The sequence below is a fragment of the Anabrus simplex genome, chromosome 1 (assembly GCF_040414725.1).
Source record: "Anabrus simplex isolate iqAnaSimp1 chromosome 1, ASM4041472v1, whole genome shotgun sequence".
NCBI classification, from domain to species: domain Eukaryota; kingdom Metazoa; phylum Arthropoda; class Insecta; order Orthoptera; family Tettigoniidae; genus Anabrus; species Anabrus simplex.
In genome coordinates, this window is record NC_090265.1 from 1,766,685,207 (window position 1) to 1,766,702,236 (window position 17,030).

The 17,030-nt window shown below is 38.6% G+C and overlaps 1 protein-coding gene across 1 annotated transcript in view; it reads left to right on the forward strand.

The window, feature by feature from the left end:
* LOC136858758 (glyoxylate reductase/hydroxypyruvate reductase-like) overlaps positions 1-17,030 on the forward strand; it is a 125,406-nt gene that overhangs the window by 60,796 nt on the left and 47,580 nt on the right. Inside the window, exon 3 of the mRNA XM_067138536.2 lies at positions 14,579-14,768. Coding sequence (XP_066994637.2) covers positions 14,579-14,768 — 190 coding nt within the window. The remainder of the gene's footprint in view (positions 1-14,578; positions 14,769-17,030) is intronic.

Here is a 17,030-nt window from a genome sequence, read left to right on the forward strand (position 1 = left end):
CAGCCCAAACTTTTCAACATTTTTGTAACGCTACTCTTTTGTCGGAAATCACCCAGAACAAATCGAGCCACTTTTCTTTTTCCAGTTCTTGAATCAAGTAATCCTGTTGAGGGTCCCATACACTGGAACCATACTCTAGTTGGGGTCTTACCAGAGACTTATAAGCCCTCTCCTTTACATCCTTACTACAACCCCTAAACACCCTCGTAACCATGTGCAGAGATTTGTATCCTTTATTTACAATCCCATTTATGTGATTACCCCAGTGAAGATCTTTCCTTATTTTTATTATTGAAAAACGCGCACATGCCGTGCAGAATACCATTACATTACATTTACATTACATACACATTACTTTTCTTTGCTATAAGCTACGATGGATTTCTGTCTATTCCTGCATTTTACAATATGGTATCTATCACAGAATTCCAAGCACAACTCACACACACATTCGTCATTTGGTTCGTAAAATAATTTGTTGCAGCACACCTTGTGGTGGAAACCATGGATCACCAATCTCGTCGTCACGTGTTGCATATCATGATTAGCTTCCACCCAGGTCCTGTCTTGCATAGCAGATGTTGCATAGAAGTCCTCTGGTATGTTGTTTTTCTTCTCATGCAGATCTTGTATAAGCTGTTTGAAGCTGGTACTAGCTTGAAGTATGAGCTCGCATCTCAGATCCTCTATTAAGAAGGTCTCCCTGGTAAGCTCATACACTAGCATATGAATAATAACACAGTAAAGGTTTCCACCTATTCAAAACTAATATGTATTTACAATGTTTTAAATTACATGGAACTAGTTTCGACCCACCTAGGGGTCATCATCAGCCATATTAAAGCATAAACAACTCTTGTCGAATCCTGAAACATGTTATTTTAACGGTAAGAATCTTATGGATTTAAAATTTATAAAGTGAAGTGTGGTAATGAAATGAGAAATGTTAGTATGGTACAGGTGAGTAATAATTAATGATTATACGAGGAATATACATACTGAGAAGTTTGGAACAAAGCATGAATGGGGTGCTTAGTGTTGTAAAAATTATACACTCATGGATATCAGTAGTCCTCGTACTAAAAAATACAATGTAAAATGACACATATAAAAATATAAAAATATATACACAAGTATGTACAAAGTCTGGAGAGTAAAAGGTGATACTCTTTATATGCCGAGTCGGCTTGACACTGATCAGCTTAAGCAGAGAAATTAGGCATTTGGCGTATTAAAGCTGTGTTGACCGGCAGCATTGTTGATTGTTGGACTTGAAGTTATTTTTGAATTTCTGGTTAAGAAGAAGCAGTGGCGAATATAGAATATATTTTTGGGGGGGGCCAAGATTGATGTAAGGTTAGATTAAGTAAATTTTAAGAGGTCAGACGATTACAAACACTTTAGAAAGGAAAAAGGAAACATTGATTTGGGCTGATACATACATATATACATACAGTACACCAATGGTTACAAAACGAAGTCCAGGTTTCTTGGTACACTTGCAAACTTATCAAGAACTTCTTCATCACTAACTATAATGTCTCTGTGGATAGAGAGTAAAGCAAGCCCGTTAAGCCTAGTTTCAGATGTGCTGTTCCTTAAGTAATTCTTCAGTCTCCTTAGGCTAGAGAAAGTTCTTTCCACGGTTGCGATAGAAACAGGTAGAACGGCGAGTAATTTGAGAAGGGTATAAATGTTGGGGAAGAAAGTCTTGTCACATTTTTCTAGAGAACTTACAGCCATTTTGGGAAGATTTGAAGGATTTTCCTGACTCCACTTTTCTTTCCACAACATAAACTCACTTTGCACAATCTCTTTATGTGACAGATTTCCTTCGTAGAAACTAAAAGCAGCCTCCAATGAACCGAAATCTGTTATGATACACAATTGTGGAAGGATGTTTTGTAAGGATGCAACTATTTCCTTGTGAGATTCAAAGCATTATTTTAGTGAGTTACAAAAATCGTCCAGGCATGGCACATAAACTGCTAACTGTTGGCTCGGAATCTCAACAACGATCGAAAATTCCCATCATTTTGGTCCGGTTCTTCAAGGCTCATACATTTTTTCGGGGGGGGCCCAGGCCCCCTGGGCCCCCCCCTTATATACGCCCCTGAGAAGAAGGTGGATACTGCGCGTGGAGATATTAATTCTCAGCACACCATCAGCTAAACTTCTATTTGGTTTCCACTAAGAACTGAGAATTAATATCTCCACGCGCAGTATCCACCTTCTTCTTAACCAGAAATTCAAAAATAACTTCAAGTCCAACAATCAACAATGCTGCCGGTCAACACAGCTTTAATACACCAAATGCCTAATTTCTCTGCTTAAGCTGATCAGTGTCAAGCCGACTCGGCATATAAAGAGTATCACCTTTTACTCTCCAGACTTTGTACATACTTGTGTATATATTTTTACATTTTTATATGTGTCATTTTACATTGTATTCTTTAGTACGAGGACTACTGATATCCATGAGTGTATAATTTTTACAACACTAAGCACCCCATTTATGCTTTGTTCCAAACTTCTTAGTATGTATATTCCTCGTATAATCATTAATTATTACTCACCTGTACCATACTAACATTTCTCATTTCATTACCACACTTCACTTTATAAATTTTAAATCCATAAGATTCTTACCGTTAAAATAACATGTTTCAGGATTCGACAAGAGTTGTTTATGCTTTAATATGGCTGATGATGACCCCTAGGTGGGTCGAAACTAGTTCCATGTAATTTAAAACATTGTAAATACATATTAGTTTTGAATAGGTGGAAACCTTTACTGTGTTATTATTCATATGTTATTCTCAGTTCAATACGGACCAAAAACATGAAATTCATAACCCTTGATCATACACTAGCCTCGATCTTGCATTCTGCGGGACTCCTAAAATTCTCTTCAGCTATCTAGCCTTTACTCACTCCAATTCTTCCAGCTGTTTGTACGTGAGGTATTCTGCCACTAATTCTAGGCCATACGTCAGAACAGGTAGTATCTTTAACCTAAACAAGTCCATAGCTGTGCTGATCGATAGTTGTGTGATGTTTCTGATTTCATTCATAGCCCTAGTGGCCGCCACTGCTCTAGATCTTATATGTAAACTGAAACTCTTTCCCGTTGTTTGAATTGTGATACCTAGATATTTAAAATTGTTAGCCCTCTTGAGTAGTTTGCCATTGCATTTGATGTTCTCTGCTTCAGTGAGTCTTCCTCCTTTCCTAAATACTACCAATTCCGTCTTCTCTTCGTTTATCTGGATGTCGTTTCTCTCTGCCCATTCACATAGTGTGTTTAGCGATACTTGCAGTTTATCTATATCTGTCGCTGCGATGGCCATGTCATCAGCGTATACGTATGTGCTGGTTCCTGCCATTCCTTTGGTGACATCGTTCGTGAGAACATTAAACAGGATAGGGCTGAGTGGATCGCCTTGGAGGACACCATTCGTCTGCGACAGCCAGTCAGATATGCCTATTCCATCATCTACCTGTATATAGTTTTCTGCCAGTATATTCGATATCAGGGTCGTTGTGCTCGTTCTTCCAATTAGTTCCTCCAGTTTATCTGTTAATACCTTTCTGTTGACCATATCGAAGGCTTTTGAGTAATCAACAAAAACCACATCTAGTTTTCCTTTTGGTCTTTCTATTGTCTGTTATTTGTTCCAACAGGTTTTCTACTGCCAGAGTCGTGGACCTTCCCTTTCTAAAACCAAACTGTTCCTCTGGTAGAAGGGGTTCTAGCTTCTCTGCCAGCCTTTTGGCGAGGATTCCTGTTAGGAGTTTCAGTAATGTAGATTCCAACGCTATTCCTCTATACGCATTTGGGTTCTCTGTGTCTCCTTTTCCCTTGTATAATAGCTTGATTGTTGACATTCTCCATTCGTCTGGTATACTTCCTAATTCTAAACATTTATTTAGAAGGGAGGTCCATATCAGTAAGTATTCTTGTGCTGTCTGCTTTAAGTGTTCACTTCTTATTCCATCTACTCCTGGTACTCTGTTATTCCTCATTTTCTGTATCGCTTTCGCAATTTCATCCGTGGTGAAGATCTCATCAGCTTGTGGAGTCATAGGTGTCTTAATCATGGGTCTTGTTTATTTTGAGCAAATTACTATTCTTATATGATCTATCCATGTTTCCATAGGTATGTTGGGCTGTATTTTCTGCCCTTTTGGCCTCAGAGCTCGGTAGGGGTCTTCTTCTGCCTCCTCTACCATTTTCTTATGTTCTTTTTCCAGGTGTTGCTTTTTCTTCTTTTTTATTAGGTCCTTGTATTTCTTTCGTTCTCGTTGGTATTCTTCGGTGGTTGCGCTTGCCATTTGTCCTCTAGTTTTAGGTAGTGTTTTCAGTGTCAATTTTCTTTGTTCATAACATTCTCTGTCGAACCATGGCCTCGCCTTCCTATTTGAATCTTGTGTGGTGGCCCCACTTATTATAGTTGATTCCAGCCATGTAGCGGCCTCATCAATATTTCCTGCTCTTATTGCTCTTTCAACCTTATCTTTTTCTTTCATTTTCCCTTTAATTTTTTCCATGTCCAGGGTCTTGCCAAATGTTATATTTCGTCTTTCTTCTAATTTGCTACTTCTACCGTTTTCTATATTTAATTGTACTGGAATATGTTTACGGATGACTGCTGCTTCTTTTTTCACTGTGGTGGCAAGGTGTTTTGATCTAAAGCCCTTTGTGATTATTAGGTCTATTGTGCTAGCTCCGTTATGCCCTATGTATGTCCAGTCCTCCTGTCTGTTGTGTATTGTAAAGCCTTCATTTGTTAGATATTCCATTACTTCTTTGCATTTTCTATCTTGCCTATTTATTGCGCATTTCAGATCTCCCGCAATGATTATCTTATCCATACTTCTACTATGATCCAAGGCCATCCCTAGTTTATCTATTATGTCTGTCGCGGTGTGATCTGGATTAAAGTAGACTGCTACTATAACTCCAATTCTTGTCCTGACAAGCAGCATGTTTTCTTCTCTTAATAGTAGTTTGAAGGGGGCCTGTTGTGGTTTGATGATGCATAGCACACCGCCCTCTGGTCTTCCCGTTCTCACACACTGTATCGCATAGGCATGAAAATTGTAGAATTCTGGGATGTTCAGTTCTGTGTCCTCTTTTACCATTGTCTCTGTGAGTACTCCAATGTCATAATCAGCCATGATATTTCTCGGAAGCAGGCTCAAGACTCCCCTCAGGCCTTCTACGTTCCATGTTATTATATTAGTCCCTGGTTGCTGGGCCTCTGAACTTCCAGGGTTGCCGAAAGGGCCGACATATTACATCTTCTGGCCAGAAGTTTCCATCGTAGACTGTTTCTAGGTCTTGCATCTTTCCTTATATTAACACCCAGATACTTACAATGATCCCCAAAAGAAACTTTCACCCCATCAATGCAGTAATTAAAATTCAGAGGACTTTTCCTATTTGTGAAACTCACAACCTGATTTTTAACCCCGTTTATCATCATACCATTGCCTACTGTTCATCTCACAACATTATCGAGGTCATTTTGCAGTTGCTCACAATCTTGTAACTTACTTATTACTCTATAGAGAAATAACATCATCTGCAAAAAGCCTTACCTCTGATTCAACTTCTTTACTCATATCATTTATATATATAAGAAAACATAAAGGTCCAATAATACTGCCTTGAGGAATTCCCCTCTTAAATATTACAGGGTCAGATAAAGCTTCGCCTACTCTAATTCTCGGAGATCTATTTTCTAGAAATATAGAAAACCAATCAGTCACTCTTTTGTCAAGTCCAGTTGCACTCATTTTTGCCAGTAGTCTCCCATGATCCACCCTATCAAATGCTTTAGACAAGTCAATCGCGATACAGTCCATTTGACCTGCAGAATCCAAGATATCTGCTATATCTTGCTGGAATCCTACAAATCGAGCTTCAGTGGAATAACATTTCCTTAAACTGAACTGCCTTCTATTGAACCAGTTATTCATTTTGCAAACATGTCTAATATAATCAGTAAGAATGGCTTTTCAAAGCTTACATGCAACGCATGTCAAACTTACTGCCCTGTAATTTTCAGCTTTATGTCTATCACCCTTTCCTCTATACACAGGGGCTACTATAGCAACTCTCCATTCATTTGGTACAACTCCTTCAACCAAACAATAATCAAATAAGTACTTCAGATATGGTACTATATCCCAATCCATTGTCTCTAGTATATTCCCAGAAATCTTATCAATTCCAGCCGCTTTTCTAGTTTTTAACTTTTGTATCTTATTGTAAATACCATTGTTATCACATGTACATTTTAATACTTCTTTAGCATTAGTCACGTCCTCTATCTGGACATTTTCCTTGTAACCAACAATCTTTACATACTGCTGACTGAATACTTCTGCCTTTTGAAGATTCTCACATACACTACTACTAGTTAAACATTCTACAATCCAGCATCATCATATACAGTACAAATTTGCACACAACTTAAGCAGGGACCTACACCTACATATTTATAAATCATACAAACCTATGCCATTATATTATATAATTAATTATTCAAAATGGCAGTGTATCATAGCCACTATTTTGCCGTTTCCCTGATAATTTCCAAACACATGAATATTTTTCTGACATTATTTTTTGTATTATGATTAGTAATGTTATAGCTACAATATGAACTAGAATCAGTGGAGTTCACCAAGTATTTTCATATAGTCAATTTTTCCTTAATTTTCATTTGAAAAATTTTTTTAAACTGAACCAATGAAGCTAATTCAATTATTCTAGTATATTTTCTTCTCTATGAAATATACATGCATGCAAATATTTGCCATAATATCTTAAAAACTTTCAGAGTTATCAGGGAAACGGTTCTGAAAAACAAAATTTACAGGAAACAAGCAACAACTTACTGATAAAAGGCTTGCTTGGGTTACAAGGCTTCATGCTTTTGGTCATAACTTTGAATGTATTGGAGACATTAGCAAAAATTTTGCACTCTTTTAAGGGGAAAAGTTCAATTTTAAATTAAAAAATAAATTGAATAATTGCATTTTTGGTCGGTCAAAGGTGTTGGTCCCCCCCGTAAGTATTTCCAGTGTTTAACACTATGGCCTACCATTCTATAGGTTGAGCTTACTCTACTAGCTTAACATTACAATAACATTATATACCAATTCACATGTACCTTAAATATTTCAAAATTTTACACTATGGCTTACAGTAGATTGAGCGGTCAATTTACGGACTATTATCTTAGCATTAGCACGTTCATATACAAATTCACGTATACCTTAAATAATTCAGATGCCTTAATACTACAATTTACAGTGGGTTGAGTATTGCATTAAAATATAACACCATCACATTAAAATTTAACACTCTCCAATATAATTTCATTTCACCTGTCAGTCATTTATCATTGCCCCAGAGGAGTGCGACAGGCTTCGGTAGCCAGCACATTTCCTATCTTCGCCGCTAGATGGGGGCTTCATTCGTTCCATTCCTGAACTTGTCGAATGACTGGAAACAGGCTGTGGATTTTCATTTTCACATAGAAATTTACACACAATTTACGACTGGTGGAGTCTATTCTTCAAACATCTGACATTTTTGAGTCCGGCTCCATGGCTAAATGGTTAGCATGCTGGGCTTTGGTCACAGAAGTCCCGGGTTCGATTCCAGGCAGGGTTGGAAATTTTAACCATAATTGGTTAATTCTGCTGACACGGGTGCTGGGTGTATGTGTGTCATCTTCATCATTATTTCATCCTCATCGCGACACGCAGGTCACCTACGGGAGTCCAATAAAAGATTCTGCACCTGGCGAGCTGAACTTGTCCTTGCACACTCCTGGCACTAAAAGTCATTCGCCCTTTCATTTCATTCCATAACATTTTTTAGCATAGGCTCTAAGACAGCTGCTCCAATCATCAATTCCCTGATTTACAAATGAATATTTACTATAGTTATTTTTCTGCGATCTATCTTTTACTTTATGCGGATGATCTGTAACAGGGCTTTTCTAGTTGACTGCTCAACTCTCCCCAAGCTGGCTTATTCATGTAGGCATTATACATGGTGCATAACTGTGTTTGTTTCCTTCTAGTGCCCAGTGTCTCCCATCTAAGTTTTTCTACCATACTTGTCACACTACTTCTAGGATTGAATTTGTTCAACATGAATCTTGCAGCCTTTCGTGTACCCTCTCACATTCCTTAATGAGTCCTGTTTGGTATGGAACCCACATGGCTGCTACATATTCCAGGACTGCCCTATGAGTGATATAAGGCCTTGGGTCTTTGCCTGGGAATTGCTGCCCTTTAGCACCCACACCACAAAGTTTAAGGACTTGTACGCTTTAGAAATTACACTTCCTACGTGAGTATCCATAACTTCTTCTAGTGCTCTTTCCACACCCTGGTGTGATGTGTGTCACACAAGTTTACCTGGCCTTGTTTTACAACCAGATGCCCTTTCTTATGCCATGATGCCAACCATATATGGAGGAAAGTGTTCACTATTATGTGGTTCTATGGTGGTTAGTAGTGTGGTATGTTGTGTGCGTATGAAGATGAGTGTGTAAGGACAAGCAAAAACATCCAAATCAGAGGAATTAACCAGATGCAATTAAAATCTCTGACCCAACTGGGAATCAAAATCCATTTCTTCCCTCAAGGAACAATATGCACTGTATTGGTATGATCTAGATTTTTGTCCAACATGCTTATTCCTTCACTGAGCACTACTGTAACTCAAAAGCTTGACAGAGAGAATATTGTAACACCCTCTGATAATGGCAGCTAACATTCCTTCAAGCCCGCCTGGTGGCCATGATCGTATTTATATGGAGTGGTTTTTGGCACACAGTCTAATGATTTGTCATCGCATGGGGATGCTATGCTTTGAGCAGACCCTATGATGTTATTCGGCAGGAGTAGGCTATGTGCCGATACCAGCTTTCACCCTCTCCTTACCTCCTCATCCTCCTACTCATCATCATCATCATCATCTTACACCCAGAAGCACAGGATGTTCATGGATGTCAAATAGCTAGACCTGCACCAGGCGACCTGGACATGTCCTCGAACACTCCTGGCACTAAAAGCCATACGATAAATAAATTACATTCCTTCGATGCTGCCAACAATTTTTTTTACAATCTGCTTTACATCGCACTGATACAGTTAGGTCTTATGCTGACAGCGGAATAGGAGAGGGGTAGGAATGGAAAGGAAGTAACCGTGGCCTTAATTAAGGTACAGCCCCAGCATTTTCCTTTTGTGAAAATGGGAAACCATGGAAAAAGGGCTGCCGACAGTGGAGTTCGAACCCACTATCTCTCGAATGCTAGCTGATAGCTACATGACCCAAACCGCACAGCCACTTGCTCGGTAATGGAATACATTCATCGTAGTGAAGGTAGAAGTTGCACCAGAGAAACAGGTGTTTTAGCAAAACTCAACAAATGTGTTAATGTGCTTGGTTTTGCAAAACTCTAAACTCCTTACAGAAGAAGACAACCGAAGTTTTAATTTTTTATAAAATGAATATCAGAAATAGAAATAGTTTGAAGATAGTGATTTACATTTATTGAAGTATACCAACAGATCATAAGAATTTTCAAGTGTTGTGTTACATCCTCAAGACAGTGACTTATTTTAGTGGATATTGAACATTAGATCAGAACTGTTTTCAAGTATTATGCTACATATTTTTGTTACATATATGGCCAATTACTTTTTTTAAGTATTTTAATAACTTATGACTAGGGGGCAGATTTCTATTATAAGTCATATTTCTTCCCTTAACATTATATCTTATAGTCTTGTACTTTCAACATGTTTCCAAGCATGATAATTAAAATTAAACAGGTTTTATTGGGCATATAAATGCATATTTAGGCTTTCTTAAGTTTTATGACATATTTTGAACAAAATATCATTATAACGGCATCTTTTGGTAATTTTTATTTGAATTTTGTTTTATAAAATTCAGAATAAGCTCTACAAATTATTTTTCAGGATAGACTGGAATATACTACTGAACAACCATTCTAAAGTAGTGTATGGAATGTTTCTAACAGGTAGGAGCTATTGTTTGCTAGCTGGGTCAATTCCTGGAAACCGGGCTATTGTTTACACGGAAGCAGAGGTAATTCTGCACTTATTTGTCATTGTTCTTATCTCTCTCCTTCACCCTCTCCTCTTCCACCATCAACACACTGAATGACCTTGGTCATTAGGGAGCTTCAGTCATTCAGTTCCTTTCAATATGCCAAAAACGGAAGTCTCAATTTGTGGCAATTTGCAAAGTTTTGTTCACGAGTTCAGTGAAAACATATTCAGTATGGATGGAGTGATATTATTCTGTAAATTGTGTGAGGTAAAATTTACTGCCGAAAAACACTTCTCTGTGCAACAATACTGTAATACTGTAAAACATAAGAATTATGTAACTAGATATTCTGCACTCGAAAATAGGCAACGTCTGCTATTCGAAACCCCGACATCAAGTTCACAGTGTTCACAATTTTCACAAGATCTCTGCAAGATGATGGTTTCGTCTAATATTCCTTTAAAGAAACTTAACAGCCGAAGCTTCAGACAGTTTCTTGAAAAATATACAAAGCATCCTCTTCCCAACGAATCTACTCTCAGGAAGGACTGTCTGACCCCTTCTTATGAAGAGATGTTGGATATAATAAGGCGTGGCATGGAACACGGTAAGATATGGGTTTCAATAGACGAGACCACAGATGTGGATGGAAGATATGTCAAATGTGATCGTTGGCACGCTGAAGGAAGACTGGCCTGGAGATACGTTCCTGCTGAGATGTGAAGTGCTAGAGAAGACAAACCATTCCACCAATGCAATTCTCTTCGACAATTCAATGAATCTGTTGTAGCCAAACGGGGCAAAGAGAGAACACACTTTTCTATTTGTACCTAACGCTGCTCCGTATATGCTGAAGGCAGCCAAGGGACTTAAAATGCTATACCCGAAAATGATACATGTTACATGTTTTGCACATGCATTGCATAGGGCAGCTGAAGAAGTTAGAAGTAGCTACCCTGAAGTTGATAAATTAATATAGAACTGTAAGAAAGTGGTTGTCAAAGCTCCACTTCGTGTTCAGAAATTTCAAGGAGAAGCACCTTCACTACCCCTACCTCCCAAGCCAGTTATAACACAATGGGGGACTTGGCTTGATACCGCAGTGTACTATTGCAACAACTTAGATGTCGTGGAGAAGATCGTGAAGTCTTTTGATCCTGCAGAATCGTCCTCCATAAAAACCACTCAAGATTTATTTCCAAGCACTACATTAAAAGCAGATCTGGCTTACATAAAATCCAATTTCAATTCTTTATCTGGAGCAATCATGCAACTGGAAGTTTCAGGTGCAGAACTAAGCGATGCACTGGATGTTGTAAAGTGCATTGAACAGGAATTAAAGCATGCGAAAGGAACAATAGCATCTAGGGTGTGTAGAAAATTAGAAAATGTACTGAAAAGAAATAGCGGACTTTTGTACCTGCGTGGAATAAGTGACATTCTTTGTGGAAACCCTTCATCTGCAGATTTCCAGGAATTTTCTCCAAGTGATTTAACTCTATTCAAGTACACTCACATTACATCATGTGATGTCGAAAGAAGTTTTTCTTGCTACAAGACGATACGTATTCATTCAACAATCTTAAGATGCATGTGGTCATAAATTGCAATGGAGACTAGATCAGGTATAAAAGTTTCATTCAAATAACATATGTCTTGTGTATAAATTAAAACTGACTGAATATATTGAACAGTGAAAGTAACTGCAGTGTTTGTCTTCCACAGAGTCCGTCCTTGCCTAGGAGTATGTAGTGTAACCTTAACGAGTTCATGAAATATTCATCATTTCAGTTGATTTTGGGTTGAAGATTTCGAAGAATTAAAACTTTTTTAAACTCTAAATTAATTGCAACCTGTAGCAATCGTAATAAAAGTGTTTCTATGTAACGTAGATGCTATTCATTAAGTCATATTTTGAATTTTATAGGTCATATTTTTATGTTTTTAGGTCATAAATGCATACATATTTCATACATTTTTAGGTCATAGAAATCCGCCCCCTACTTATGACTAATGATGACTAATATCAATAGGACGGAACTAGCACCATGACTAAAATAAATTGAAGTACTAATTTTATACTTATTGTATATACATCAGCCTATCGAAGCTTGTGGAAGCCTCCAGATTTAGAAGATTCTCGGTTTGTGGGACTCATAGTTTCTGCACCCACTGAGGCCTCTAGCAAGGTAACAGCCAATGACGGTCGCTGTAGACAGGGTGTGAGCAATGCGTGCCGATCCTCCCTTCGGCAGGTTGGCTGTACAGTGAGTTGCGAGGCTCTGGTGCGTCAACATCACACAGTTAAAATTGAATAATTGAAAAAGAGGTTCAACCTATTCAATACATAAGAGAAATTTTTGCTAGTTGCTTTACGTCGCACCGACTCAGATAGGTCTTATGGCGACGATGGGACAGGAAAGGGCTAGGAGTGGGAAGAAAGCGGCCGTGGCCTTAATTAAGGTACAGCCCCAGCATTTGCCTGGTGTGAAAATGGGAAACCACGGAAAACCATTTTCAGGGCTGCCAACAGTGGGGTTCGAACCTACTATCTCCCGAATACTGGATACTGGCCGCACTTAAGCGACTGCAGCTATCGAGCTCGGTCCATAAGAGAAAGAAATGTAGTGATTACATTCTTATTTAATAGTAATTAGAAATGGGACCGGTTTCGACCCTAGTCCAGGTCATCGTCAGCCGTTCAAAACATAAAAAACATGAAAAACAATGCATATGAAAAAGAAGAAGATTAAGTGAACTCTGGATCGGTATAAGATGAAATATAAAATGATGATGGGGGTAGAAACTGTGAGTCAGTTAAAAGAAAACAGTACATAATATTATAAATGGTAGTACGGCACACGCAATGATAGGTAAAGTCTCACAATGTTTATGAACAGTGGAGAACGGTCAAATGGGTCGATTTTTACACACCGTCAGGTACAAAGTCACAACACTATCGAACAACATATGAAGATCTATAAATATGTTGAAGTCGAAGCCGAATAGATTTATAGAAGCAAACTGCCAGCTCCCGGTGATCAGCGCAGCACACTCAAGGTCATGCGCTGTGGTCTCGAACGCCAAAGTAGAATGGAGAATATCCTGAAGATCCAGTATTTGCCTCAGTTGCGGGAAGTTAAGTACGTATATATAGATATATACAACGCAATTCAGTATAATTGAATGAGTAATTATGCTCCTGCTGAGTTCTTGGAAAACAGTTGACTTGAAAAAACAATTGTAAAGAGAAAAAAATATATAGTAAAAAGCGCAATATCGGAAAACAAATGAAAACATATATGCACAGTGCGCTATTTTTAAAATGAAAAAATTTAGGTCATGATTGAAGTAGTCGAAGTTGGCGAAGACAAGAGTTAAAATTTGAATGAGGAGAACCAAAATGAAGGTAGGGTGTTTTTTTTATTATTATTTTTAGAAAAGGTAGAATAAATTAATAGAGGAAGAGTGATAGTGAAATAAGGGAAGAATAAAAGAAATTGAAGTTAAACGGTGTTGAGGAAGGATAAGATGGGGAAATGAAGGAGGGGAAGTTTAGGGTGGGTTATTGGAGGTAGAAAATGTGGGTAGGAACTTTGTAAGGCATGGAAAATAGAATTGGGGTTTTGGAATTTGGAATTTTTGAGAAGAAGAATTAGGAAGTCGAAAAGGATGTTGGGTTTTTCAGAAATGTCTTTTAAATTGAAATTAAGGTTGAAGTACTGGTCAAGGTGGATAAAGCAATTTTCAGTAATGTTTAAGAGGGGGCCTTTGTTAATGATTTTAAGTATTTTCATGTCATTGTCAATATTGGTGAAACTATGCTTGGAGTCTTGTCTGTGTTGTCCTATGGCGGAGAATCTGTTGTATGTTCAGAGTATCTGATATTGAAGTTGCAGCCAGTCTGTCCGATGTAGGAGGAATCGCAGTTGTTGCATTTGAATCTGTATACACCAGATTTAGAAAAAGCATTAGACTTATTTAGAGATTTAGAGTTCTGTAAGATATCAAGATTTCTATTGTTAGTTCTAAAAGAAATTATCATGTTATGTTTTTTAAAAATATTAGTTATCTTATAAGCATCCTGAGTGAAAGTGAAGGTGGAAAAAGCAGTTGGTTTTATTGTGTATTTAGATAAAGTGGATTTTGGACAGGGCCATAGTGGATTGCTCCCCCTCCAGCACTGCTCCACAAAACAGTAAAACACACCACAGGATGTTAACAAACTGGAATTACAGTAGTCCATTTGAAGTGCAGTGTATCTGGAAATGGAGATGGTCCTCGTTGTTTTGTGTTGCTCCTTCTTCCGATGCTGATCTGTCATTGTGTTTATCCCATTATATGTTCTGTTTCATGTTCCTATCTTTCTATGTTTGACTTGTGATTTTTCTGTGTTTGACTTGTGTTGTCATTTATTTGTTCTTTTGCATTACTCACTCATTTATAAACGTAAATATTCTACAGGTCCAAACTTGAAGATTGTGTCAACAATGACTGCTGGCTATGACCACATTGATGTAGCAGCAGTCAAATCCCGTGGTATCAAAATAGGCAACACTTCAAATGTACTGAATGCAAGTGTGGCAGAAATTGCTCTTGCCCTGGCGCTTATGGCAGGGCATCGGTTACAAGAAGGAAGACAAGTGATGGAGAGGTGAGCATATCATTAATATATCCCGTGTATCCCAACATTACACCTCTTGTATAGCTAACCTCTACGTGCGGAATGACTGTCATTTGTTTACTTCTCAAGGAGGACGTGGTTGGGCGGTCCACAAGGCTGCCAATCTGTCTAGTTAGCAACTAAGATGAGCACTAATTTGCTGGTAGTGAAAAGGTGAAATACACCTTATGTAAAAAACTCAAATAACAAGTTAAAAAATTCCACCTTTCCACACTTTAATACTCTTTAATTATTCTTACGTTTAAAGAACATTAATCTATTAAAAAGGTACAGGTTTCTTTTTCTTTTGGAAAGATCTTCAGCCATGTTCATAGTTCAAGATTAAAATACACACAAAGTACAGGTTTCATAGATACATACAGTTAACAACACATTGTTAAGAACATCTTGTCCTATTCGTGGAAAAAGCTTAAAAAATTATGAGTCTTGGAGCATGTGACATATCTTGTTCGTGAAGGCATGTTACATGTGAAATACATTTGATCTTTTGTTTAAAAATTTATCTTAATAACCTTCTGAAGAATATGTGCAACTATATACAATTATTCAGAAAAAGAGTGTTCAGCAGGTCACTTGCTGTGAGTGGAATTGAAAAATTTCTTAATTCGGATGAAATGGACCAATTGTGTTTGATTTAAAAGAGCAGCCCCATGTGCAGTTGTATCCAGATCTGGAAAAAGGAGATTATAACTAAGTATCCAAAAACAGCGAGACAAACTAATTGTTCTATGAGGTGAACAGTTAAGATTACTCACCCCATGTCACCCTCCACAGTTGAGTCACAACCGATTACCTGCTGTATTCACAGCTGCCTTCCTTCTAGTATTATATCTGTGTGTGCCAGTGGGGCCTGCTTTGTGCAGTAGAAAGAGGGAAAGTAACAGAGGAAGGAGGGAGCGGTGGGGACGTGTTTCGTCTAGGAGGGACAGAAGTCTTCCTTCCGTAAAATATTTTGCTATTAACGTCAAATAAATTTAGTAAGGGAGGAATTGATTTTTTAAAAAGAATTCTTATTATCTGAATGATCATTCAGATTATGTATGCTATTATAAAACTGATCAAGAAAGATGTGCAGGTTCTCCATTGCGTTCAAGACGTATTCTTTCTTCTTGCCCTGTGGACAGTATGCACCACGGCCATAGATAAAAGCCTCTTGAAGGGAGTGTGGGGGCCATTGTACTCATGAAAGAGGTTGGATTAATTTTTTCTTACCGTGTGGACAGTATGCACCACAGCCATAGAGAAAAGCCTCTCAAAGGGTGGAGTATAGCCCTGAAGGGGCCACTGATTTCAAGACAAAGATTGGTTTAGAGTAATAGCAGCGCAGTTCAAGATAATATATATAATATAATTATTGCTCTTTAGTTTTCTACATTGTTTCCTTTACAAGTCCTATTTATTTGTGCTTTTATTCTGCCAGGGTTGATAACAGAATCTAATTATCATCATTGACGGGAATGATGTCACATCCCATTTTATGTCGGCCAATAGCAGTGCAAGTAGCTACTTCAGCAATGGAAAATGGTGGGTGCTGCTCTTTATCTATATATACACTGACTGACAGAGCAAATGCAACACCAAGAAGGAGTAGTTCGAAAGGGATGAAAGTTGGGGAAAAAACAGAGACGGCACGGACAAATAATTGATGTTTATTTCAAACCGATATGCAGGTTACACAATGCGCACGGCATCGACTCAGTAGGATGTAGGACCACCGCGAGCGGCGATGCACGCAGAAACACGTCGAGGTACAGAGTCAATAAGAGTGCGGATGGTGTCCTGAGGGATGGTTCTCCATTCTCTGCCAACCATTTGCCACAGTTGGTCGTCCGTACCAGGCTGGGGCAGAGTTTGCAAACGGCGTCCAATGAGATCCCACACGTGTTCGATTGGTGAGAGATCCGGAGAGTACGCTGGCCACGGAAGCATCTGTACACCTCGTAGAGCCTGTTGAGAGATGCGAGCAGTGTGTGGGCGGGCATTATCCTGCTGAAACAGAGCATTGGGCAGCCCCTGAAGGTACGGGAGTGCCACCGGCCGCAGCACATGCTGCACGTAGCGGTGGGCATTTAACGTGCCTTGAATACGCACTAGAGGTGACTGGAATCATACGCAATAACGCCCCAAACCATGATGCCGCGTTGTCTAGCGGTAGGGCGCTCCACAGTTACTGCCGGATTTGACCTTTCTCCACGCCGACGCCACACTCGTCTGCGGTGACTATTACTGACA